The sequence below is a fragment of the Stegostoma tigrinum genome, chromosome 28, assembly GCF_030684315.1.
Source record: "Stegostoma tigrinum isolate sSteTig4 chromosome 28, sSteTig4.hap1, whole genome shotgun sequence".
NCBI classification, from domain to species: domain Eukaryota; kingdom Metazoa; phylum Chordata; class Chondrichthyes; order Orectolobiformes; family Stegostomatidae; genus Stegostoma; species Stegostoma tigrinum.
Window position 1 is genome coordinate 8,403,637 of NC_081381.1, and position 27,020 is coordinate 8,430,656.

The window sequence follows — 27,020 nt, forward strand, 5'->3', positions numbered from 1 at the left end:
TGTGGAGGAGAGAAACAAAATTAACATTTCAAGTCAACATTTCAATACGATCAATTCTGAAGAATGATATCAGCCTCGAAACATTAGCCCTCATTCTCTCTCTGCCAGACCTTAAGTTTTTCCAGGACACTTTTTAGGTCGCGGTTCCTTCCGATCCAGAGAAAGCAATAAATAATCGAATTTGATCTGTAAAACGTCCATGTCCCTTTCCTCATTCAAACACTTTACCAAGATTTTAAAAACTGTGTAGGCCACTCGGTCCGTCGATCCTGCGCCACTATTCCGTAAAATCCTGGCGAATCTGACTCAGGCCTCACTTCCACTTTCCTTCGAGCCCCTCAATAACGCTTGGCCAAAACTAATTGAAAGATAGGCGAGTGCACGGGCTCAATCGCCCAGAAACCAGCCTCCCTGTTCCTGACCGTTAAACACTCACCGACTCAGCCGCCGACTCTTGCAAATCCACCGCCAGCGCCCATGAGTCCGTCGCCATGATTATCCACCAAGGTGAAGGCACAAGCGCGCAAGCGCGGGCTACAGCCCGCCCTTTAGAAGCTCCGGGCCGCCGCCTCTGTCCGGGATTTCCGTTCCGCTTCTCGACGGAAAACAAAAGGTCGCCACGACCGAAAGTGATCCTTGTAAAAAGATAAAAGTGAGTCTCAACAACAGTCACACGAACTGAAACCGATCGCAATCCCATTTAAATTGTTACTGGACTAGAAATCCAGAGCATTTCCATGTCCTAGTGTAGGCCAGAGAGGCAACTGGTGAAATTTACGATCAATTAATTATTACATCTGGGATTAGACGTAGCTTTCACTGCTCTCGTTAAGTACTGAGAGGATAAAACATAAAATCAAGGAGCAGGATGAGGCCATTCAGCCTATGGAGCCTGCAATACTATCCAGATTGGATCATGGCTGATCTGATACTCCTCAACTCTACTATCCTGCCTTTTCACTACAATCCCGACATTTCACTGAGATTATTCCCGCTGGCCGAACGGGAACTGTTTTATCTGCACCTACCCAGTCAAGCCCCCAAGAACCTTTTATGTCTCAACAAGGTCACCTGTCATCCTTCTAAACTCTGATGAGTACAGGCCCAGCACACAAATCTTTCGTCATAAAACAATGGATTTCTACCTGAGATCAGTCCAGTGGAGCTTCTCTGGACTGTGACCAATGCCAGAATACAAAACCGTTCACAGTATTCAGCAGACCGCCCTATTTTTACACATCATTCCCATGAAATGAAGACCATCAATCCATCTGCCTTCCATCTTATCGATTTTGGCTGCTAGATTTTTGTCATTCAGGAGGGCAACCAAATCCCTCCATGCTGCAGCTTTCTATGGAATTTCCCTGAGCCCATTTTTTCAGCCAAGAGTTTGCACCCCGTCCCACAGACCCCTTCTCCCAGTTCCAACACTCTTCCCTACACCTGGACCCCTCCCTCTGGCCTTGTACCTGCATTTGATCTGTTCATTGAGAACTATCAATGTGACATTGGTAGCCTCAATTTCTTTGCCCGCTCCCACTCAATTCAACCTATATCCCTCCAAACTGACAACACTTCATGTACTTGGATCTAATCCTGACTCTGTAATTAAGCCTGCCGAAAAAGGTGGTGCTGTTTAAAGTCTGGCGTACTGACCTCTACATTGCAGAGTCTGAGCGGCAGTTCTCAGATACCTCCTCCTATCATCCCCTGGACCATGATCCATCCAGTGCATATCAGGCATTTCTACAAACTATGGTAACTGACCTCATTTCATCTGATGATCTCCCCACCTCATTGCCTCCAAGCTGAAAGTTCCCTAGCCCCAGACAGCTTGTTCCTACCTCCTTCTAAAAGTCAACAACCAGGACTGCCAGGTAGACCCATTGCTTCAGCCTGCTGCTGCCCCACAGAACTCATATCTTCTAACCTTGCCTCAATCATCCCTCCCCTGCCAAGTCCTGCCCAGGTACATCTATGATTCATCTGACACTTTATGCCATTTTCTAAATTTCCAGTTTGCAGGATCCAGCTGCCTCCTGTTTACCATGGACGTGCAATCCCTTTACACATCCATCCCTTACTAAGATGGTATTTGGGCTCTCCGCTTCTTTCTGGAGCAAGCACGTGAACCGTCCCCACCCACCACCACCCTCCTCATCCTCAACCTCAGCAACTTCTCTTTTGACTCCTGTCATTTCCTTTAGATCTGAGAGGTAGCCATATGGGCCCAATTATGCCTGTCTCTTTGCGGGGTGCATGGAACCATTCCCTATTCCAGTCCTATTTCACCCGCCAACACCCCCCAAACAACTCTTTCTCTTATAAGTCAATGGTATCATTAATGCTGCTTCCCTCTCTTGTCTGGAATTGAAGAAGTTCATTGATTGTACTTCCAAATTCCACCCTGCCCTCACTTTCACCAGTCTATCTATCGTCCTCCCTTCTCTTCCTCGATATCCCTGTCTCCATCTGTAGTATGTATAGACTGGCTACCAATATCCACTATAAACCCACTGATTCCCTCTGCTTCCTGTAAAAATATTCCATTCTCTGCGTTCTTCTGTCTCGGTTTTTTATGTTCAGATGAGGCCAACTTCAACAATGCAGCTTCCAAAATGCCCACCTTCTTCCTCAACTGAGGATTCCTCAGCTCTGTTGTCGACAGGGCCCTCAACCGGGTTCGACCCATCTCCCGCACTTCCGCCCTCACCCCTTCTCTTCCCTCCTGCAACAGCGACAGGGGTCCCCTTTCCCTCACCTACCATCCCACCAGCATCCACATCCAGAAGATCATCAGACGCTGTTTCTGCTACTTCCAGCAAGACGCCACCGCCACACATATATTTCCCTTACCTCCCTTGTCCACCTACTGCAGAGACCATTCCCTCTGGGACACCCTGGTCCACACTTCCTTCACCGCCTACACCACAACAACCCCCCCACCCCCTCAGCCCTACATCATCTTCCTCTGTAACCAGCAAAGGTGCAATACCTGCCCATTTTCCTCCTCCGTCCCCAGTATCCAAGGGCCCAAACATACATTCCAGGTGAAACAACAGTTCACCTGCACTTCCCAGAATCTAGTCTATTGCATTCGCTGCTCACAATATGGTCTCCGCTACATTGGGGAAATGAAGCGTAGGCTTGGCGACTGCTTCACAGAACGCCTACTTTCTGCTTACAAAATGACAGAGCTTCCAGTTGCCTGCCACTTTAATGCACCAGCCTGTTCCCTGGCCAATTTCTCTGACCCAGGCTTGCTGCAGTGTTCCAGCGAAACCAGACGCAAGCTGGAAGAACAACACCTCATTTTCCCCTTGGGGACCATACAGCCCTCCGGACTCAATATCGAGTTCAATAATTTTAGGGCCCAAACTCTCCCCTACCCCACATACCAGGCCTTGTTATCACATAGCCTGCCATTACACACTACCTATTGTTAGTCACTGACAGTTCCCATTAACAGCTGAGATACCAAGGTGAGAGCTGGATGAACACAGCAGGCCAAGCAGCATCAGAGGGAGCAAAAAGGCTGACGTTTCGGGCCTAGACCCTTCTTCAGAAAATGAAGCTATTAATTCATCCTCCCAGCCAGATTGTTACTACTCCTTTGTCCATCCAATTTCTTTTCTCTGTCTTTGGGCTCTATCTCCATGTATTATTTACGCCTTACCCCCTCCACCCATCCGATCTTCTGAATAAAAACAAACATTTTCCTAGCTACCATCAGTTCTGAGGAAGGGTCACTGGACCCAAAATTAGATTTTTCTTCACAGATGATGCAAGAAGTGCTGAGCTTTTCCAGCAAATTATGCCTTTGTTACTGATTTACAGCATCTGCAATTCCTTTGGCTTTTATTTAGGTCTTCAAAGATAGGCAAAATTGTAAACAGTGCAAATGTTATCATAAAATTATGAAGGATGTTGATAGACTAGATTAATTCACAAAATTATGGCAAATGAAGTTCAATATAGGCAAAAAAATGACAGATCAGAGTACATTTTAAATGGCAAGTCCAATAAGATTTGGGGTTCAGGTGCATAGACCATTAAAATGCCACAGGCAGGTATGGAAAATAATCAAGAGGACTAATGGACTGTTAGTCCTTATATTTAGAAATGTGGATTATGAGGACACGGGGGTTATGCTGCAGCTGTACAAAACCTGAGTATGGCCCACTTGGAGCACTGTGAGCAGATCTGGGCACTACACCTTAGGAAGGATATAGTGGCCTTGGAGGAAGTACAATGTATAATGACGAGAATGAAGCCTGGACTTCAGGGGTTAAGTTGCAGTGAGTAATCATAGAAATTAAGCCTGTTTTCTCTAGAATTTAGAAGGTTAAGGGGTGATCTGATTGAAGTCTTCAAGGAGTCCCAAGTTGACAGGTCAGTGAAGAAGGTGTTTGGTATACCTGCCTTTATTGTTCAGTACATTGAGTATAGGAGCTGGGAGGTCATGTTGCAGCTGTGCAGGACATTGGTTAGGCCAGCTTTGGAATACTTAGCGCAGTCCTGGTCTTCCTGCTATTGAATGGATATTGTGAAACTTGAAAGGGCTTTGAAAAGATTTGCAAGGGTTAAGCTATAGCTAGAGGCTGCATAGGCTGAGGCTATTTTCCCTGGAGCTTCAGAGGCTGTGAGGTGACCTTATAGAAGTTTATAAAATCATGAGGGGCATGAATAGAGTGAATAGACAAGGTTTTGTTCCCTGGGTGGCGTGTCCAAAACTAGAGAACACAGGTTTAAGGTGAGAGAGGAATGAATTAAAAGGCATGTAAGGGGTGACATTTTCACACAGAGGATGGTGTGTATATGGAATGAGCTGCCAAAAGAAGTGGCGGAGGTTGATACAGTTACAATATTTAAAGGCATCTGGATAGGTATATGATTAGGAAGGGTTTAGAAGAAAATGGACCAAATGCTGGCAAAGTGGGACTAGATTAATTTTGGATATCTGGTCAGCAAGGACAAGTTGGACCAAAGGTTCTGTTTCCATTCTGTGCAGCTTTAGAACTCTGAATCAATATAAAAAGGGAAAGACAGCATCGATAAAACTAAACTATTTCCATGTTTTGGGGATTCTAGAATTAGGTGAATATAATCTGAGAATTAGGGTCAGAATGTTCAGATGTTAGGAAGCACTTCTACTTGCAAAGGGCTATAAGTTTGGAACTCTCATCCACAAATAACAATTGATACTGAGTTCTATGATTCCTTGATTCAATGATCAGTTATTAATTTTAATATTTGAGATAGGTTTTGTTTGTTAAGTGAAGGTATTAGGGAATATGGGCCAAAGGCAGATGAATAGAGTTAGGTCACAGATCAGTCATAATCTCATTAAATGGTGGAACAGGTTCAAGGGATTAAATGGCCTATTCCTGCTTCAAAAATCTATCTGCCGTATTTTGAGCCACACTTAATCTGCCTACATTCCTTTTCGGACTCTTTGTGTCATCCTCACTACTTGCCTTCCCATTTATTTTTGTGTCATCTGGAAACTTAGTAATAGCACATTTCCATCACTCAAATCGTTAATATATATTATAAATAATTGTGGCCCCAGCACTCTTTCCCATGGAACTCCACTAGTTACAGGTAACCATCATGAAAATTCTCCCGTTATTGCAAACCTGTCTTTTTTTTTGTTTACTTATCCTCTATTCATGCTAACACACTATCTCCAACACTGTGGGCTCATAGCCTATTTTAAATTTTATTTTCTTTATTCAGTAATGGGATGAGAGCATCACTGGCCAGGCAGCATTTATTGCCTATCCCTAATTGCCCAGGGCAGTTGAGAGTCAATCATATTGCTGTGGGCCTGGAGTCACATGTAGGCCAGACCAGGTAAGGATGACAGTTTCCGTCCCTATTGGACATTTGTGAACCAGGTGGGTTTTTGCGACAATCAACAAGAGATTCACAGCCATCACTAGACTCATTATTCCAGACACTTATTGAATTCAAATGCCACAATGTACCATGGTGGGATTCAAACCCAGGCTCCAGAATGTTATCTGAGTCTCTGTATTAACAGTCCAGCAATAATACCACTAGGCCATTGCCTCTATTTTTAGGCCATTGTCTATTTTTACATTACTTGCTAGTTTGGCTACATTGTTTAGTTTAGAAGTCATAGAATCCCTACAGTGTGGAAGCAGGCCATTTCGCCCATTGATTCTATACCAACTCTCCAAAGAGCATCCGACCCAGCCACATGCCCCCTATTCTATCCCTGTAACGCTGTATACCCATGACTAACCCACCTAGCCTGCACACCTCTGAACACTATGGGTAATTTAGCATGGCCAGTCCACATAACCTGCACATCTTTGGACTGTTGAAGGAAACTGGCGCACCTGGAAGAAATCCACACAGACACGGGAAGAATGTGTAAAATTCACACAGTCACCTGAGGGTGGAGTCACAGCTGGGTTCCTGGTGCTGACAACAGTGCTAACCACTGAGCCACTGTGCTGCCCCATTTTCTCTCTCTTAATTATATTTTTGTTCTTTTTGGTGCTCAAAAATTTCCTAATCTTGTGGCTAATGACTAATCTTTGCCAAATTGTATGCCTTTTTCTTCCATTTAGTACTATCCTTCTTTATTCAAACTTTATTTAGTTATCCCTTTTATAGAATCCTCTTTCCTCAATAGGATATACTTTAGCTGTGTAAATGTCCACCAATGTTCTTCAAACATTTTCTTTTGCAATCCACTCCAGCCAACTCAACCCTCCTCACTATGTTTTTTTGTAACGTTTAGCACAGTTGTTTCCAACCTATATTTCTCACTTTCATATTGGTTTGTCACTATTCCATAGAATCTTTTACTCTGAAAGCTACCACATTATGCATTATCAGATTCAACGTAGCTTGATTTCTGGTTGAATCAGAACATGCAATATTCCAGGAAATTATTCCAAATACATTGTATGAGATCTTCCTCGTGGCTACCTTTGTCAAATTGATTTTTCTAATCTACATGAAAATTAAAGCCATCCATGATGAGTGTACTAGAAATAATGGGAACTGCAGATGTTGGAGAATCCAAGATAACAAAGTGTGAAGCTGGATGAACACAGCAGGCCAAGCAGCATCTCAGGAGCACAAAAGCTGACGTTTCGTGCCTAGACCCTTCATCAGAGAGGGGGATGGGGAGAGGGTTCTGGAATAAATAGGGAGAGGGGGGAGGCGGACTGAAGTTGGAGAGAAAAGAAGATAGGTGGAGAGGATAGTATAGGTGGGGAGGTAGGGAGGGGATAGGTCAGTCCAGGGAAGATGGACAGGTCAAGGAGGCGGGATGAAGTTAGTAGGTAGGAGATGGAGGTGCGGCCTGAGGTGGGAGGAAGGAATAGGTGAGAGGAAGAACAGGTTAGGGAGGCGGGGACAGGCTGGTTTTGGGATGCAGTGGGGGGAGGGGACGAGCTGGGCTGGTTTTGGGATGATGAGTGTACTGTCTTTTTTTGTATGCATTCATTAGCTCATGATTTATTCTCTATCCCACAGAATAGCTATTGTTAGGATGCCTACAGACTACTCCCCCAAGTGTCTTCTTCCCTTTGCTATCTCCACCCATACAGATTCTACATTTTCTGATTTTAGATAATTTCTTGCTATTTATTCTGTCATGTACTAACAATGTTACCTGACCATCCTTTCCTTCCTGCATGTGCATTTGAAAAGTGACATATCACTGAATATTTCGTTGCTATTTTTGACTGCCTCATAACAATGTATCTGTGCTGACTATAAGATCAGAACTATTAACCTGTGTTTTTTGCCATTAGTTCATTTATTTTGTTCTGAATCCTACACACATCTAATTGGAGAGCGTTAATTTTGCCTTTTTACCAAAATACACCCCATGATCCTGTTCAGAGATAATGGGAACTGCAGATGCTGGAGATTGCAAGATAATAAAATGTGAGGCTGGATGAACACAGCAGGCCAAGCAGCATCTCAGGAGCACAAAAGCTGACGTTTCGGGCCTAGACCCTTCATCAGAGAGGGGGATGGGGGGAGGGAACTGGAATAAATAGGGAGAGAGGGGGAGGCGGACCGAAGATGGAGGGTAAAGAAGATAGGTGGAGAGAGTGTAGGTGGGGAGGTAGGGAGGGGATAGGTCAGTCCAGGGAAGACGGACAGGTCAAGGAGGTGGGATGAGGTTAGTAGGTAGCTGGGGGTGCGGCTTGGGGTGGGAGGAAGGGATGGGTGAGAGGAAGAACCGGTTAGGGAGGCAGAGACAGGTTGGACTGGTTTTGGGATGCAGTGGGTGGGGGGGAAGAGCTGGGCTGGTTGTGTGGTGCAGTGGGGGGAGGGGATGAACTGGTCTGGTTTAGGGATGCAGTAGGGGAAGGGGAGATTTTGAAACTGGTGAAGTCCACATTGATACCATATGGCTGCAGGGTTCCCAGGCGGAATATGAGTTGCTGTTCCTGCAACCTTCGGGTGGCATCATTGTGGCAGTGCAGGAGGCCCATGATGGACATGTTATCAAGAGAATGGGAGGGGGAGTGGAAATGGTTTGCGACTGGGAGGTGCAGTTGTTTGTTGCGAACTGAGCGGAGGTGTTCTGCAAAGCGGTCCCCAAGCCTCCGCTTGGTTTCCCCAATGTAGAGGAAGCCGCACCGGGTACAGTGGATGCAGTATACCACATTGGCAGATGTGCAGGTGAACCTCTGCTTAATGTGGAATGTCATCTTGGGGCATGGGATGGGGGTGAGGGAGGAGGTGTGGGGACAAGTGTAGCATTTCCTGCGGTTGCAGGGGAAGGTGCCGGGTGTGGTGGGGTTGGAGGGCAGTGTGGAGCGAACAAGGGAGTCACGGAGAGAGTGGTCTCTCCGGAAAGCAAACAGGGGAGGGGATGGAAAAATGTCTTGGGTGGTGGGGTCGGATTGTAAATGGCGGAAGTGTCGGAGGATAATGCGTTGTATCCGGACGTTGGTAGGGTGGTGTGTGAGAACGAGGGGGATCCTCTTGGGGCGGTTGTGGCGGGGGCGGGGTGTGAGGGATGTGTTGCGGGAAATGCGGGAGACGCGGTCAAGGGCGTTCTCGATCACCGTGGGGGGAAAGTTGCGGTCCTTAAAGAACTTGGACATTTGGGATGTGCGGGAGTGGAATGTCTTATCGTGGGAGCAGATGCGGCGGAGGCGGAGGAATTGGGAATAGGGGATGGAATTTTTGCAGGAGGGTGGGTGGGAGGAGGTGTATTCTAGGTAGCTGTGGGAGTCGGTGGGCTTGAAATGGACATCAGTTACAAGCTGGTTGCCTGAGATGGAGACTGAGAGGTCCAGGATGGTGAGGGATGTGCTGGAGATGGCCCAGGTGAACTGAAGGTTGGGGTGGAAGGTGTTGGTGAAGTGGATGAACTGTTCGAGCTCCTCTGGGGAGCAAGAGGCGGCGCCGATACAGTCATCAATGTACCGGAGGAAGAGGTGGGGTTTGGGGCCTGTGTAGGTGCGGAAGAGGGACTGTTCCACGTAACCTACAAAGAGGCAGGCATAGCTGGGGCCCATGCGGGTGCCCATGGCCACCCCCTTAGTCTGTAGGAAGTGGGAGGAGTCAAAAGAGAAGTTGTTGAGTGTGAGGACGAGTTCAGCTAGGCGGATGAGAGTGTCGGTGGAGGGGGCCTGGTCGGGCCTGCGGGACAGGAAGAAGCGGAGGGCCTTGAGGCCATCTCCATGCGGAATGCAGGTGTACAGGGACTGGACGTCCATGGTGAATATGAGGTGTTGGGGGCCAGGGAATTGGAAGTCCTGGAGGAGGTGGAGGGCGTGGGTGGTGTCACGGACGTAGGTGGGGAGTTCCTGGACCAAAGGGGAGAAAATGGAGTCCAGATAGGTGGAGATGAGTTCGGTGGGGCAGGAGCAGGCTGAGACGATGGGTCGACCAGGGCAGGCAGGTTTGTGGATTTTGGGAAGGAGATAGAAACGGGCCGTGCGGGGTTCCCCAACCAGAAGAAAGACCCTAAACCAGAAGAGTTATCCTTGGTGAGAGATAATGGGAACTGCAGATGCTGGAGATTCCAAGATAATAAAATGTGAGGCTGGATGAACACAGCAGGCCAAGCAGCATCTCAGGAGCACAAAAGCTGACGTTTCGGGCCTAGACCCTTCATCCAATGAAGGGTCTAGGCCCGAAACGTCAGCTTTTGTGCTCCTGAGATGCTGCTTGGCCTGCTGTGTTCATCCAGCCTCACATTTTATTATCACCGAGTTATCCTTGGTGTTTGGATCAATATTTATCAAAATCACAAAATCAGATGATCTAGCCATTATCATACTGCTATTTGTAGGAATCTAGTGTGTGCAAATGGGATTAGAATAGTTAAGTGTTTGTTTCTAACCTGCACAGACTTGACGAGCCAAACAATCTTTTTTCTGTATTGTAGACCTTAATGAATCTATGACTCAAATGGCTCATTGGTTGACCTAGACTCAAGTGCCCAAGAGTCAGCAACCTGCAAACCTCCAGGGAAAATGGGCTCCACACTGCAGTAAGCTCTTTGCATCCCAGCTGCAGAACCAGGGAAGACACTGGGACATAGTGGGTCGGAGAGAGGAAAGAAAATCTGTGGAGGATACTTTAACGGCACAGGCAAAGAGGCTTTTTATTGTGGCTAGCAGGCTCCTCACTAACGATCATAATGTTACCTTCTTGCATGTGTTTTTGAGTCTCTGTGCTTTGGTTCTTAATGCATTGTCACAGCTTCTGGCAGCAGCTCATGTTAACTTATGAGGATCAATGCACAAAGGTCAATAGTGCATAATTGCTGCACCACAGCTGCACCATCTGCAAGCAACTAGAACAATGTGTTGAGGCATGATTTAATTTCTTTAAAAATTCATTTGTGGCATGTGGGCTTCACTGTCTGGCCAGCATTTATTGCCTGTCCCTAGCTGTCTTTGAGAATATAGTGTTAAACTGAAGTCTTGAACTGCTGAAGTCCAAGTGTGGTTGGTTGACCCACAATGCCCTTAAGGGATTACAGGATGTTGACCCAGTGATGCTGAAGGAGCAGCTATATATTTCCAAGTCAGGATGGTGAGTGACTTGAAGAGAAACTTTAGCTGATCTTGTTCCTATATATCTGCTGCCCTTGTCCTTCTAGATAGAAGTAGTCATGAGTTTGGAAGGAACAAAAACAAAGTTGCTGGAAAAGCTCAGCAGGTCTGGCAGCATCTGTGGAGGAGAAAACAGAGTTAACGTTTTGGGTTCGGTGACTCTTCCTCAGAACTGGTTTTGGAAGGTGCTGTCTGTGGAACTTTGGTGATAAGTACACACTGTTGCTACTGAGTGCCAGTGATGGAGGGAGTGGATGTTTGTGGATGTGACAACAATCAATTAGGCTGCTTTGTACTGGATGTCTCGAGCTTCTCGAGTGTTGTTGGAGTGTACACATCCAGGCAAGTGGGGAGTATTCCATCACACTCTTGTCTTGTGCCTTGTAGATGATGGACAGACTTTGGAGATTCAGGAAGTGAGTTACTCACCACAATACTCATAGCCTTTGACCTGCCCTTTTTGCCTGTGTGTTTGTATGGTGGGTACAGTTCAGTTTCAGACAAGGTCAAGCTCAGAGAATCTGGGGAGTCATGAATGGTGCTGAACATTGTGCAATCATCGGTAAACATCCCCATTTCTGACCTTATGATGGAGGGAAGGTCATTGATGAAGCAGCTGAAGATGGCTGGGCCTTGGACACTACCCTGAGGAACTAGAGCAGAGATGTCCTGGAGCCGATATGATTGGCCTCAACAACCATAAATATCTTTCTTTGTACCAGGTGTGATGTAACCACTGGAGAGTTTGCCCCCGATACACATCAATTCTATTTTTGCTAGGGCTCTTTGATGCCACACTTCGTCGAATGCAGCCTTGATATCAAGGGCTGTAACTCTCACCTCACCTCTGGAATTTAGTTCTTTTATCCATGTTTGAACCAAGGCTGTAATGAGGTCAGGAGCTGAGTGGTCCTGGCGGAACCCAAACTGGGCGTCACTGAGCAGGCCTCCTACCCTCCCTCGACCTCTTCATCTCCAACTGCCGTCGAGACATTAACCGCCTCAACCTCTCCACCCCTCTCACCCACTCCAACCTTTCCCCCGCAGAACGGGCAGCTCTCCGCTCCCACCCCAACCTCACCATCAAACCCGCAGACAAGGGTGGCGCAGTGGTAGTATGGCGCACTGACCTCTACATTGCCGAGGCCAGACGCCAACTCTCCGACACCACCTCCTACCGCCTCCTCGATCGTGACCCCACACCCAAGCACCAAACCATCATCTCCAACACCATTCACGACCTCATCACCTCAGGGGACCTCCCACCCACAGCCTCCAACCTCATTGTTCCCCAACCCCGCACGGCTCGTTTCTATCTCCTTCCCAAAATCCACAAACCTGCCTGCCCTGGTCGACCCATCGTCTCAGCCTGCTCCTGCCCCACCGACTCATCTCCACCTATCTGGACTCCATTTTCTCCCCTTTGGTCCAGGAACTCCCCACCTACGTCCGTGACACCACCCACGCCCTCCACCTCCTCCAGGACTTCCAATTCCCTGGCCCCCAGCACCTCATATTCACCATGGACGTCCAGTCCCTGTACACCTGCATTCCGCATGGAGATGGCCTCAAGGCCCTCCGCTTCTTCCTGTCCCGCAGGCCCGACCAGGCCCCCTCCACCGACACTCTCATCCGCCTAGCTGAACTCGTCCTCACACTCAACAACTTCTCTTTTGACTCCTCCCACTTCCTACAGACTAAGGGGGTGGCCATGGGCACCCGCATGGGCCCCAGCTATGCCTGCCTCTTTGTAGGTTACGTGGAACAGTCCCTCTTCCGCACCTACACAGGCCCCAAACCCCACCTCTTCCTCCGGTACATTGATGACTGTATCGGCGCCGCCTCTTGCTCCCCAGAGGAGCTCGAACAGTTCATCCACTTCACCAACACCTTCCACCCCAACCTTCAGTTCACCTGGGCCATCTCCAGCACATCCCTAACCTTCCTGGACCTCTCAGTCTCCATCTCAGGCAACCAGCTTGTAACTGATGTCCATTTCAAGCTCACCGACTCCCACAGCTACCTAGAATACACCTCCTCCCACCCACCCTCCTGCAAAAATTCCATCCCCTATTCCCAATTTCTCCGCCTCCGCCGCATCTGCTCCCACGATAAGACATTCCACTCCCGCACATCCCAAATGTCCAAGTTCTTTAAGGACCGCAACTTTCCCCCCACGGTGATCGAGAACGCCCTTGACCGCCTCTCCCGCATTTCCCGTGACACATCCCTCACACCCCGCCCCCGCCACAACCGCCCCAAGAGGATCCCCCTCGTTCTCACACACCACCCTACCAACCTCCGGATACAACGCATTATCCTCCGACACTTCCGCCATTTACAATCCGACCCCACCACCCAAGACATTTTTCCATCCCCTCCCCTGTCTGCTTTCCGGAGAGACCACTCTCTCCGTGACTCCCTTGTTCGCTCCACACTGCCCTCCAACCCCACCACACCCGGCACCTTCCCCTGCAACCGCAGGAAATTCTACACTTGTCCCCACACCTCCTCCCTCACCCCCATCCCAGGCCCCAAGATGACATTCCACATTAAGCAGAGGTTCACCTGCACATCTGCCAATGTGGTATACTGCATCCACTGTACCCGGTGCAGCTTCCTCTACATTGGGGAAACCAAGCGGAGGCTTGGGGACCGCTTTGCAGAACACCTCCGCTCAGTTCGCAACAAACAACTGCACCTCCCAGTCGCAAACCATTTCCACTCCCCCTCCCATTCTCTTAATGACATGTCCATCGTGGGCCTCCTGCACTGCCACAATGATGCCACCCGAAGGTTGCAGGAACAGCAACTCATATTCCGCCTGGGAACCCTGCAGCCATATGGTATCAATGTGGACTTCACCAGTTTCAAAATCTCCCCTTCCCCCAACGCATCCCTAAACCAGCCCAGTTCATCCCCTCCCCCCACTGCACCACACAACCAGCCCAGCTCTTCCCCCCCACCCACTGCATCCCAAAACCAGTCCAACCTGTCTCTGCCCCCCTAACCGGTTCTTCCTCTCACCCATCCCTTCCTCCCACCCCAAGCCGCACCCCCAGCTACCTACTAACCTCATCCCACCTCCTTGACCTGTCCGCCTTCCCTGGACTGACCTATCCCCTCCCTACCTCCCCACCTACACTCTCTCCACCTATCTTCTTTACTCTCCATCTTCAGTCCGCCTCCCCCTCTCTCCCTATTTATTCCAGTTCCCTCCCCCCATCCCCCTCTCTGATGAAGGGTCTAGGCCCGAAACGTCAGCTTTTGTGCTCCTGAGATGCTGCTTGGCCTGCTGTGTTCATCCAGCCCCATGATCCTGTTTACTGCTGTCTTCTTATTCTTCTACACATTGTCCCTTCCTGTCCAGTCCTGGGTATCATTATCAAAATATCTGTCCTGCAATGCCATATATCCTTTTGCTTTGTAAGTGTACGGATCCCCACTTTGAAGACAATAGTTTAAAGCCCTCTCGATAGCCCTAATTATTCAATCCACCAGGACACTAATCCCAAAGTGGTTCAAGTGAAGCCCATCTGACAAGAACATTTCCCTTGTACTTCAGTATTGGTGCCTGTGTCCATGAACTAAAGCTCATTCCTCCTCAACCAATCTTTAAGCCTGAAGTTTAACTACTTGATTTTAATTATCCTGAGCTAATATGCTCCTGGTTTAGCAAAAGTCCCGAACTTGTAACCTTGGAGATTATACTGTTTATTTTAGCTCCCAACTTTTCAAATTCTCTCAACAGAACCACCTTTCCTGTCCTATCAATCTCAATAACATCCACGTTCTTGATGACAACTGGATCCCTCCCCTCCCTCTCCAACTTTCTCTCCATCCCTGAGTAATCCCTTAACCCTGGCACTGGGCAGGTAATACAGACTTTGGGGCTCACATTTATAACAGCAGAGAACAGTATCAATCTCCATAATTGGAACATACAATTTAGAACAGTACAGCACATGAATGGGCCCTTTAGCCCAGGAAGATGTGCCAAACATGACGCCAAATTAAACTAATCCCTTTTGCCTGCCCTTGGTCCATATCCTTCCACTTCCTCCATATTCTTGTGCCTATCTAAAAGTTTCTGTAATGTCCCGATGGCATCTGCCTCCACCACTACTTTGGCAGTGTGTTCCACTATCCTACCACTCGCTGCGAAAAAAAATTTGCACCTCTCATCTCTTTCGAACTTTCCTCCTCTAACCTGAAATGCATGCCCCCTAGTATTACACAATTCAACATGGGGAAAAGATTCTGATTATACTCTGCCTATGCATCTCATAATGTTATAGACTTCCATTAAGTCTCCTCTCAGCCTCCACCACTCCAGAGAAAACAACCGAGATTTTCTAGTCTCTCCAATTTGTTCATACCCTCTTAATCCAGGCAGCACTCTTGTAAAACTTTTCTGCACCCTCTCTGAAGCCTCCACATCCTTCTTGTAACATGGTGATGTGAATTGAACACAATACTCTAAATGTGGCTAACCAAAGTCTTGTCAAGCTGCAACATAACATTCTGACCCTTGTGCTCAATTCCCTACCAATCATACCATGCACCTTCTTCACCACCTTATCTACTTGTGTGACCCTTTCAGGAAACTTTGGACATGAACCTCAAGATCCCTCTGCACTTCAATGCTGCTCAGGGTCCTGCTATTAACGGTATACTTTGCTTTAACATTTGATCTCCGAAAGTGCAGCACCTCACACTTACCTGGATTAAATTCCATATTGCCATTTCTGTGCCCATATCTGCAACTGATCTACATCCTTTCACAACCTTCTACACTATTCACAACTCCATTGATCTTTGTATCATCTGCAAACTTACTAACCCACCCATCTACATTTTCATCTAAGTCATTTATATATAACACAAACAGCAGAGGGCCTAGTACAGATCCCTGCAGAACACCTCTAGCCACAGACCTCCAGCCTGAAAAACAAGCTTCAACAACTGCCTCCGCTCGGTTCACAACAAACAACTGCACCTCCCAGTCACGAACCACTTCAACTCCCCCTCCCATTCCTCAGACAACATGTCCATCATGGGCCTCCTGCAGTGCCACAATGATGCCACCCGAAGGTTGCAGGAACAGCAACTCATATTCCGCTTGGGAACCCTGCAGCCCAATGGTATCAATGTGGACTTCACAAGCTTCAAAATCTCCCCTCCTCCCACTGTATCACACAACCAGCCCAGCCTGTCTCTGCTTCCCTAACCTGTTCTTCCTCTCACCCATCCCTTCCTCCCACCTTAAGCCGCACCTCCATTTCCTACCTACCACCTCATCCCGCCTCCTTGACCTGTCCGTCTTCCCTGGACTGACCTATCGCCTCCCTACCTCCCCACCTATACTCTCCTTTCTACCTATCTTGTTTTCTCTCCATCTTCAGTCCGCTTCCCCCTCTCTCCCTATTTATTCCAGTTCCCTCTCCCCATCCCCCTCTCTGATGAAGGGTCCAGGCCCAAAACGTCAGCTTTTGTGCTCCTGAGATGCTGCTTGGCCTGCTGTGTTCATCCAGCTCCACACTTTGTTATCTTCAACAACTGGCCTCTGCCTTCTATGGGCAAGTCAGTTCTGAATCCACACGTCCCAGTCACAATGGATCCCATGCATCTTAATATTTTGAATGAGCCTACAATGAGGGACCTTGTCAAAAGCCTTACTAAAATCCATGTAGACAATGTCCACTGCTCCACCCTTAGCAATCACCTTTGTCACCTCCTTGAAAAATTGTATCAAATTAGTAAGGTATGATCTGTCCTGTACAAAGCCACACTGACTGACCCTCATTAGGCATATAACTCATATCCCTAACAGTGCTCTCCAATCGTTTCCCAAACACTGATGTGAGACACATCGGTCTATAGTTTCCTGGATTGTCCCTATTTCCTTTCTTCAACAAAGGAACAATATTAACTAGTTGCCAGACCTCTGGAACTTCTCCAATGGCTAGCAAGATACAAAGATCGTGGTTAAGGCCCCAGCAATCTACTCTCTTGTCTTGCTGAAAAATCTGTGGTAAATACCATTGGGCCCTGGGGACTTATCTAATGTAATGCCCTTCAAGTGACCCAACACCACTTCATTCTTGATCTCAAAATGCTCTAGCATATTAGCATGCTCCATGCTAACCTGACTATCCTCCATATCCTTTGCATGGTTGAATACAAATGCACAGTACTCATTTAGGATTTTACCCACATCTTCTGCTTCCAATGAGCAGTTCACTCCTTATCCTTGAGTGGTCCTACCTGCTCCCTAGTTATCTTTTTGTTTTGAATGTATGCTAAGAATGACTTAGGATTCTCTTTAATCCTACTTGCCAAGGTCATTTCATGGCCTCTTCTTGCTCTCCTAATTCCCTGCTTGTGTTCTTTCCTGTTTTCTTTACATTCCTCATGGGACATTTGTTTTTAGCTTCCTCAACCTTACATATGTTTCTTTTTCCTTTTGACTAAATTCATAACCTCCCTCATTATTGAAGAGTCCCTTACCTTACCATCCTTGTCTTTCCTCCTTACTGGAACATGGCAGTCCTGAACTCTCATCAGCAGGTCTTTAAACAGTTCCCACATGTCAACTGTAGACTTGATAACAACTCCTCCCAATTAACACTCCCTAGCTCCTGCCTAATCCTGATGTAATTTGCCTTCCCCCAATGTAGTACCTTCCCACAAAGTCCTGATTTATCCTTATTCTAAGATGCTGCTTGACCTGCTGTGTTCATCCAGCTCCACACTTTGTTATCTCGGATTCTCCAGCATCTGCAGTTCCCATTATCTCTTAACCTTATTCATAGTTATCTTAAAATTTAAGGAGTTGTGATCACTGTTTCCAAAATGCGCTCCCACTGAAAAGTCAGTCACCTGACCAGGCTTATTAGCAATTACAATGTCCCATATAGCCCCTCCTCTAGTTGGACTTTCTACATACAGTTTCAAGAAACCCTTTGGGATGCACTTAACAAATTCTGCCCTGTCTACGTCTCTTGCTCTAAGGAAGTTCCAGTCAATGTTGGGGAAATTAAAATCACCCACTGCAGAAACTCTGTTTTGATTGCATCTTTCCATAATCTGCCAAAATATTTGTTCCTCAATGTCTTGGTGACTGCTGAGAGACCTATAGTATAATCCCATCAGAGAGATTGCACCTGTCTTATTTTTGAGCTGTGCCTATGTTGCCTCAGTGGATAAGCCCTCCAGCATGTCCTCTCTGATTGAAGGTGTAACCTTCTCCCTGATTAGTGATGCAACTCCTCCACCTCTTTCACCTTCCTCTCTATCTTTTCTAAAACAATGAAACCCTGAAAAGTTGAGCAGTCCGTTGTTCTTCTCTCAACCAAATTTCTATAATGGTCACAACATCATAATCCCATGTACTGACACAAGCTGTAAGCTCATCTGCCTTACATTTAATACTGCTTGCATTGAAATGAGCACACTTCAGCCCATTAGTAACTTCATGTTCATTTACCTGTCTCTGCCTGTCATTTCTTTCTGATTTACCTGTCCTAATATGTACCTTTCCCTCAATCCCTACACTTGCTGACCTACTACTGTGGTTTCCAGGCCCCTGCCATGCCAGTTTAAACCCTCCTGAGTAGCACCAGTGAACCTCCCAGCAAGGGTATTGGTTCTCCTGCAGTTTAGGTACAACCCGTCTCTCTTCTACAGTCACCCCTACCCCAGAAGGGTCCCAATGATTCAAGAGCCTGAAACCCTGCACCAGTTCCTTAGCCAGGCATTCATCTCTCTTAATCATACTGACCCCAAATCCACAATATTCTCATTTGCACCTCTGGCTTGAATAGTGCCCTGCATCATAGTGTCTGTGGTCAACCTCAGTACCAGGAATCACAATGGCACACCCTGCTTTGCCAAATTGGGCATGTGGGCAAAATTGGTGAAGCTGCCCAAAAGTATAATCAACAAAGAGCTTGACATGGCCATATTCAATAAATCATACCTTAAAGCCAATGTTCAAGACTCCTCCCTCACCTTCCTTAGGCATGTATGTTTCATTGACATCAGAAGAGATTATCAGAGATAGTGACAGAGTGGTATCTGGTTGGAATCAGCAATCCTAGCTGTGAATCCTTATGTCGAAGATACTGAATTAACTTACACACCAAAGATTGAGACTTCGATGCAAAAAGATTTTATTCGTGACATCATGGAGCATCAACGCTGGCAAAAGGTCAGGTCTGAAGACTCCGACAAGCACAGAAAAGAAGCAAAGTTTATACAGTGGTACAAACAAGTTAAAACAAGCTGCAATTGTACTGTGTTTTAGCCAGACAAGGTTTTACTTAAGCAACCAGACATACTTTAATTAAAGCAGAATGCAGTGAGGATAAGAGTGTGCAGATGCTGCAAGCCCTAGCTTTTTGCTATCTATCCTATGTGACTTCTCAGATGAGGGAAAGACAGTTTGCAGTTACAGCAATATGTACAGTTTCCTAAAGCTGAAGTTTCTCTACTTTGTGCACTTAATCATTACTACTCAGCCTAAATTAAACAGTCTCATCATACAATTATTCCACACCCTAACATTGACTTTGGAGACCATAAAGCTTCTATGTTCGATAAGGTTCCCCACAGTAGGCTATTGTACAAAATGCGGAGGAATGGGATTGTGGGAGATATAGCAGTTTGGATTGGAAATTGGCTTGCTGAAAGAAGACAGAGGGTGGTAGTTGATGGGAAATGTTCATCCTGGAGACCAGTTACTAGTGGAGTACCACAAGGGTCGGTGTTGGGTCCACTGCTGTTTGTCATTTTTATAAATAACCTAGATGAGGGCGTAGGAGGATGGGTTAGTAAATTTGCAGACGACACTAAGGTCGGTGGAGTTGTGGATAGTGACGAAGGATGCTGTAGGTTGCAGAGAGACATAGATAAGCTGCAGAGCTAGGCTGAGAGGTGGCAAATGGAGTTTAATGCAGACAAGTGTGAGGTGATGCACTTTGTTAGGAGTAACCAGAAGGCAAAGTACTGTGCTAATGGTAAGATTCTTGGTAGTGTAGATGAGCAGAGAGATCTCGGTGTCCATGTACACAGATCCTTGAAAGTTGCCACCCAGGTTGACAGGGCTGTTAAGAAGGCATACCGTGTTTTAGCTTTTATAGGGATCGAGCTCCGGAACCGAGAGGTTATGCTGCAGCTGTACAAAACTCTGGTGCGGCCACACTTGGAGTATTGCGTACAGTTCTGGTCACCGCATTATAAGAAGGATGTGGAAGCTTTGGAATGGGTGCAGAGGAGATTTACTAGGATGTTGCCTGGTATGGAGGGAAGGTCTTATGAGGAAAGGCTGAGGGACTTGAGGCTGTTTTCATTAGAGAGAAGAAGGTTGAGAGGTGACTTAATAGAGACATATAAAATAATCAGAGGGTTAGATAGGGTGGATAGGGAGAGCCTTTTTCCTAGGATGGTGATGGCGAGCACGAGGGGTCATAGCTTTAAATTGAGGGGTGAAAGATATAGGACAGATGTCAGAGGTAGTTTCTTTACTCAGAGAGTAGTAAGGGAATGGAACGCTTTGCCTGCAACGGTAGTAGATTCGCCAACTTTAGGTACATTTAAGTCGTCTTTAGACAAACATATGGACGTATATGGAATGGTGTAGGTTAGATGGGCTTGAGATCGGTATGACAGGTCGGCACAACACCGAGGGCCGAAGGGCCTGTACTGTACTGTAATGTTCTATGTTCTATGTTCAATGTATCAGATGAAAGTGGACAAAAAATCCTCCCTGATGATTTTAATGAGATCACATTGAGGCTGTAGAGAGAGAAGTAAGTTAATTGTCACATTTGTGAGCATCAACCTTTATTAACAGTTTACACTAGATATAAATGGGTAGAAGAGAGTATTTCTAAAACTCTGCAGGCTCAGACCAAATTCCAAGCATCCCAATATCATTAGCCATCTTGATAAAATACACTATTCAACTTGCCAATGTCCTTTTGAAGATTTACACAGTCCCTATCAATTCGCAATGCTTCCAAGTTTCAAATCATCTGCAAATTATGAAATTGTCCTCTGCACATGAAAGTTGTGATTATTGATATTTATTAGGAAAAGTAAGGGTCCTAATATCAAATCTTAGGGAATGTAACCACAAACCTTCCACGAATTTGAAAATACCCATCATTCATACGTCTCTGTTCCCTATCTTGCAGCCAATTTGTTTTTATCTGTATTGGTAATGCCCTTTTCATTTTTTTCATTTATTCATGGGAAATAGATATCGCTGGCTGGCCAGCATTTACTCCCTGTTCCTTGTTGCCTGTGAGAAGCTGGTGGTGAGCTGCCTTCCTGAACTGCTGCAGTCCATGCCTCTTTCTGAGAGCTTTAAACAAATTACTAACAATTCACCTAAATTCAACATGTGTTCCTAAACCCTTCTTTTATAGGCTTCTATTTCTGGTGGTTTTCTCCTACTTTCAGCCACTAAGGATTTACGTATTTCCTTCTGCCCTGACTATTTCAAAGACTTCTGAACTGCACGGCTGCTGTGAAAAGCATTTTTTCTCTGAAAGACTTGCTTCCTTCTGACAGAAACCTGCATTCTGCCTTTCATATTTAATTGCTTCTGTTTCTGTCTCCTTGTGTCACAGGCCACCTTATGAGTAGGTGAACAGACTATTTTTATTCTCACCTCCATCCTTGTTACAAAGGAACGGTTCAATTATTTAAAGTTTGTTAAAAAGCTTATTTAGATGCATATTAGCAGATTTTCTGACAAAACAGCATATCACTGAACTCAAATTATTTTCTTTATTCATTCACAGGTTGAGGGCATCGCTGGCCAGGCTGCATTTTTGGCCCATCCCTAATTGCCCAGGGGGCAGTTAAGAATCAACCATATCGCTGTGGGTCTGGAGTCAGATGTAGGCCAGACCAGGTGAGGATGGCAGTTTCCTTCCCTTCAGGATATTAGTGAATCAGCTAGGTTTTTCCCAACATTCAACGACAGATTCACAGTCATCATTTGACTCTTAATTCCAGATATTTATTGAATTTGGTGGGATTCAAATCCCGGTCCCCAGAACACTATCTGAGTTTCTGGATTAACATTCCAGCAATAATACTACTAAACCATCACCTTCCCACACTCAGGAGATGTGGGTGTTGTTGGATGAGTCAGCACTTACTATCCATCACAAGTTGCCCTTGAGAAGGTGGTAGTGAACTGCCTTTTTAAACGATTGTAATCCTTTTGGCATAGGAACATCCATACAGCTGTAAAAGAAAGTGTTCTGGGATTTTGACTCAGCAACACTGAAGGAACAGTAATATATTTCCAAATCAGGATGGTGAGTGGCTTGGAGGCGAACTTGCAGGAAGTGATATCCCCATGTATCGGCTACTCTCATCCTTCTGAAGGATCACTTGTGGGTTTGGAAGGTACTGTCTCCCTGTCTAATGCACATAACTGAAAAATACAAATCAAACTCAAAGCTAGATTTTTGGTTCTTTGATTTTGTAACCCACATTTCCATTTCGTGAATCTTCATGGTACAAAACAAACTCTGCCCTAACAGTAATTACATACTTTACTAATAGGATATGGCCAATTTAGTTTTAATCTATGCATAATTTAGATACATAAACTCAGCCAAATGCTCTGCTGTCAATAGTATACTGAAAGCATAAATATAAATTTGGATTACTTGGAGGATGATCAAACCAACTAAAATTAATGGAGTACTATGTGGAGTTTGCACATTCTCCCTTTGACTGTGTGGGTTTCCTCCAGGAGCTCAATTTCCTCCCACTGTCTAAAGATGTCCAGGCAAGGTGAATTGGCCATGCTAAATTGCCCGTAGTGTTCAGGGATATGTAAATTATGTGGGTTGTACGGGGATGGGTCGGTGTGGACTTGTTGGGCCGAAGGGCTGTTCCCAAACTGCAGGGATTCTATGATATCTGCTCCCAGGATGAGGCATTCCACTCCCGCATATCCCAGATGTTCATGTTCTTCAAGGACCGCAACTTTCCCCCCGCAGTGGTCAAGAAAGCCCTTGACTGTGTCTCCCGCATTTCTGGAACACATCCCTCACAGCCCGCCCCCGCGACAACCGCCCCCAGAGAAACCCCCTCGTTCTCACATCTCACCCCACCAACCACCGGATACAATGCATCATCCTCCAACACTTCCGCCATCTACAATACGACCCCACCACCCAAGCCATTTTTCCATCCCCACCCTTGTCTGCCTTCCAGAGAGACCACTCTCTCCACGACTCCCTTGTCCGCTCCACACCTCCCTCCAAACCCACCACAACTGGCGCCTTCCCCTGCAACCGCAGGAAGTGCTACACTTGCCCCCACACCTCCTCGCTCATCCCTATCCCAGGACCCAAGATGACCTTCCATATTAAACAGATGTTCACCTGCACATCTGCCAATGTGGTACATTGTATCCATTGTACCCGGTGTGGCTTTCTCTACATTGGGGAAACCAAGCGGAGGCTTGGGGACCGCCTTGCAGAACACCTCTGCTCAGTTCGCAACAAACAACTGCACCTCCCAGTCGCGAACCATTTCAACTCCCCCTCCCATTCCTCAGACGACATGTCCATCATGGGCCTCCTGCAGTGCCACAATGATGCCACCCGAAGGTTGCAAGAACAGCAACTCATATTCCGCTTGGGAACCCTGCAGCCCAATGGTATCAATGTGGACTTCACAAGCTTCGAAGTCTCCCCTCACCCCACTGCATCCCAATACCAGCCCAGCCTGTCTCCGCTTCCCTAACCTGTTCTTCCTCTCACCCATCCCTTCCTCCCACCTCAGGCCGCACCTCCATTTCCTACCTACCACCTCATCCCGCCTCCTTGACCTGTCCGTCTTCCCTGGACTGACCTATCCCCTCCCTACCTCCCCACCTATACTGTCCCCTCCACCTATCTTCTTTTCCCTCCACCTTCGGTCGCCTCCCCCTCTCTCCCTATTTATTCCAGTTCCCTCTCCCCATCCCCCTCTCTGATGAAGGGTCTAGGCCCGAAACGTCAGCTTTTGTGCTCCTGAGATGCTGCTTGGCCTGCTGTGTTCATCCAGCTCCACACTTTGTTATCTTTATTTTGAGATAACTTTTTTTAAATCATTTATTTTTTCTTCCACTATGCGTATTCCTTGCTAGGCTAGTATTTATTGACCATCCACAATGTGAGCAGTTTTAGTCCCCTTATTTAAGGAAAACTGTCATTCATTGGAAGTAGCTGGAAGGAGATTCACTTGGATGATTCCTGGTATAGATGGATTGTCTTGAGTAAAGGGTAAACAGGTTTGAACTCTACTGGAATTTAGAAGAATGAGAGGTGATCTTATAGAAACATATAGGATTCCTCAGGGGCTTGACAGGATAAATCCCTGTTGTGACAGGTAATTTAGGAAAAAGTTACCATAACCAGTTAGAATTTCTAATTAGGAAAGAAAGTGAAATAGTTCAAACCAAACCTTAAATGTAAACAAAGGAAATTAGATATGTGAAGAGTGTGTTGACAGGTTGAATAACTTCATTAGAAGGCATAACAATGAATAGGTAATGGCAAACATTTAATTTAAGAAATGAATGCATCCATTGCAACAGTTGCACTTTTCTTTCAGGTGAAAGAACACAATGGGAGAACTCAGCCAATCTAACAAGAATCAGAAAAGCTTTTCTGATGAAGGGTCCATGCCCAAAACATCAGCTTTTGTGCTCCTAAGATGCTGCTTGGCCTGCTGTGTTCATCCAGCTCCACACTTTGTTATCCCAGTGGTGTTAAAGTTGGGTCTGATAGATTTCAAATTCAAGAAATAAACTGGAGGTGAATACTAGTCTCACTAATGATGATGATGAAAATATAACTGATGTTTTAAAAACTCACCTAGTTCACTAAGTTCTTAGGGAAGGTCATCAGCTGTTCTTACTTGATCTGGTCTACATGTGACTCCAGTCCCACAGTAATGTTGATGACTGCCCCCTTGAGTACTATAGCAGATCACTCAGTTCGAAGCCAATTACGGATGGGAAGAAAGGGCTGGCCTTTCTGCAATGCCCACCTCCCATGAAACACTGAATAAAGCTGTTTTCAACTACATTTCTAAGGTTTTAGAGTAGATTTTTAGCTCAGGTTGTAGATGTTGGTTGGCTCGCCTAGCTGGTTCATTGTTGTACCGCAGATGTTCCTTCTTCCCGTCCCCCATTTCTGAAGAAGGGTCTAGACCCAAAACGTCAGCTTTCCTGCTCCTCTGAAGCTGCTTGACCTGCTGGGTTCATCCAGCTTCACACTGTGTTATCTCAGGATCTTTCATGTGTTGCATAACATGGAGAATGTACAATTGAGGTTGGAATTGATTGACTAGTAAGAATGGATGTGTAAAAACTGGTAGAGTATCACAAATAGCAGTCCTATGGTTTCGTTCTTCTGTCAATCAATTTATGCTCCATTCCAGGGTTCAATAGCCATCTATTATTAACACAAGGTAAAGGATATCAGTGGGAGTTCTTTTTATCCAAGATACTTTTCCATTGACAAGACCCATAATTACAAAATGTGGATGTTTGTTCAGAAAATGCATCTTCACTAGTTGAGACCTGTCCCAATCTTCCAACTATAAGACAGTCATTCTTATATCCAAAACCTGTTAACCTGTGCACTTGGAGCCCCTCTAGGGTGCTCACTTGGAGTAAATTGTTAATGGACAGAATATTCAATGTACACATACATTTTCATTTACAATAATCTTCAAATACTCAATTTCTTTAACAGATGCATTTTGTTTCATGGATGGATGGATGATATTTTTAAGTATGTATTGTCATGTTCCCTACTCAATGTTAGCAGCCTATGCTGACTGCTTGTAATACAATTTAAAATTTCCTTTTCTTGTTTGTAAATCTTTCCATGTCCTTTCACTATCTCTGTAACATCGTCCAATAGTATGACTCTCATAGACCACCATGCTCCTTCAATTCTAGCCTCACATACATACCTAATTTTAATCACTCCACTTTCAATGACTGTATTTTCAAGTGATCTGGCCTAAAGCTCTGAGTTTCCTTCCTAACTTGTTTGCTTTTCTACTTTTGTTTTACCTTTTAAGGCATTTCTTAAAAACTAATTCTCTGATCAATCCTAAAACCTGCTGAGGTGATTCAGCATTAAATTGTGTTTGATAATATTACCAAAATACACTTTGAGATGATTAACTACAATAAGGCACAATATGAATGCAAGTTATTGTTGCATACTAAGGAATAACAATTCTGGGTTATAAAAAAAGTGGTTGCATTCATTCAATGTCAGATACATCAGTCAAATAAAGCTTGGATTAATGTGACATACAACTACCCATAAATCTTTGATACCAGCCTTAGAGTGAACAGACCTTACTGCACCCTTGTGGCTGTTTAATTAGCCATACCATAGACTCTTGATACTGAGAATTAAAATGTATCTTTTTCTATAAATTTATCGTTATTTTCCTGCAGGGCTAATAAGAATGGACAATGCAGTCTGCAATTTTGCCTCACAATTACAGAAAGGAACAAATGACATTTTTCATTTATGTGAAATTAGGGGCATATTTGGGCCAACTGGGCCTTCCCAAAGTGATTTCACTGAAACCCATTTATGTCCATTAAACACAGGAAATGTGTGTCAGATTCTAGAAGATAATTGACCCAGGTTGGAGGCACTGGAAACAACTATTTTTACATCACTATATCTCTCTATGACTAAATGAGAAATTTTGAGACAAGTATCTGCCTGAAACATGAATATTGAATAGTTGAGAGTTTGCATTTTCATTCTGGGAAGTGTGAAAATATTGAATATTCTGTGAATAACCTGATGCTTTGTTCTTGCCATGTTAAAATACTGTTCAGTGAATTTTGCAAAACTCTTTTGCTTTTAATAAAGATAAATGATGTGG

General features: G+C 45.7%; 1 protein-coding gene and 1 long non-coding RNA gene across 2 annotated transcripts in view; one reads left to right on the top strand and one right to left on the bottom strand.

The window, feature by feature from the left end:
* ddx19a (DEAD-box helicase 19a) overlaps positions 1-631 on the bottom strand; it is a 97,610-nt gene extending 96,979 nt beyond the window's left edge. The window contains exon 1 of the mRNA XM_048561518.2: positions 437-631. Within this exon, the coding sequence (XP_048417475.1) occupies positions 437-493 (57 nt within the window). The 5' untranslated portion in view covers positions 494-631. The remainder of the gene's footprint in view (positions 1-436) is intronic.
* On the top strand, positions 554-27,007 carry LOC132211095 (uncharacterized). Its single transcript, XR_009447403.1, has 3 exons — positions 554-652; positions 21,887-21,999; positions 24,708-27,007. It is a non-coding gene; the product is annotated as an uncharacterized LOC132211095 (long non-coding RNA).
* The last annotated feature ends 13 nt before the right edge of the window (positions 27,008-27,020 follow it).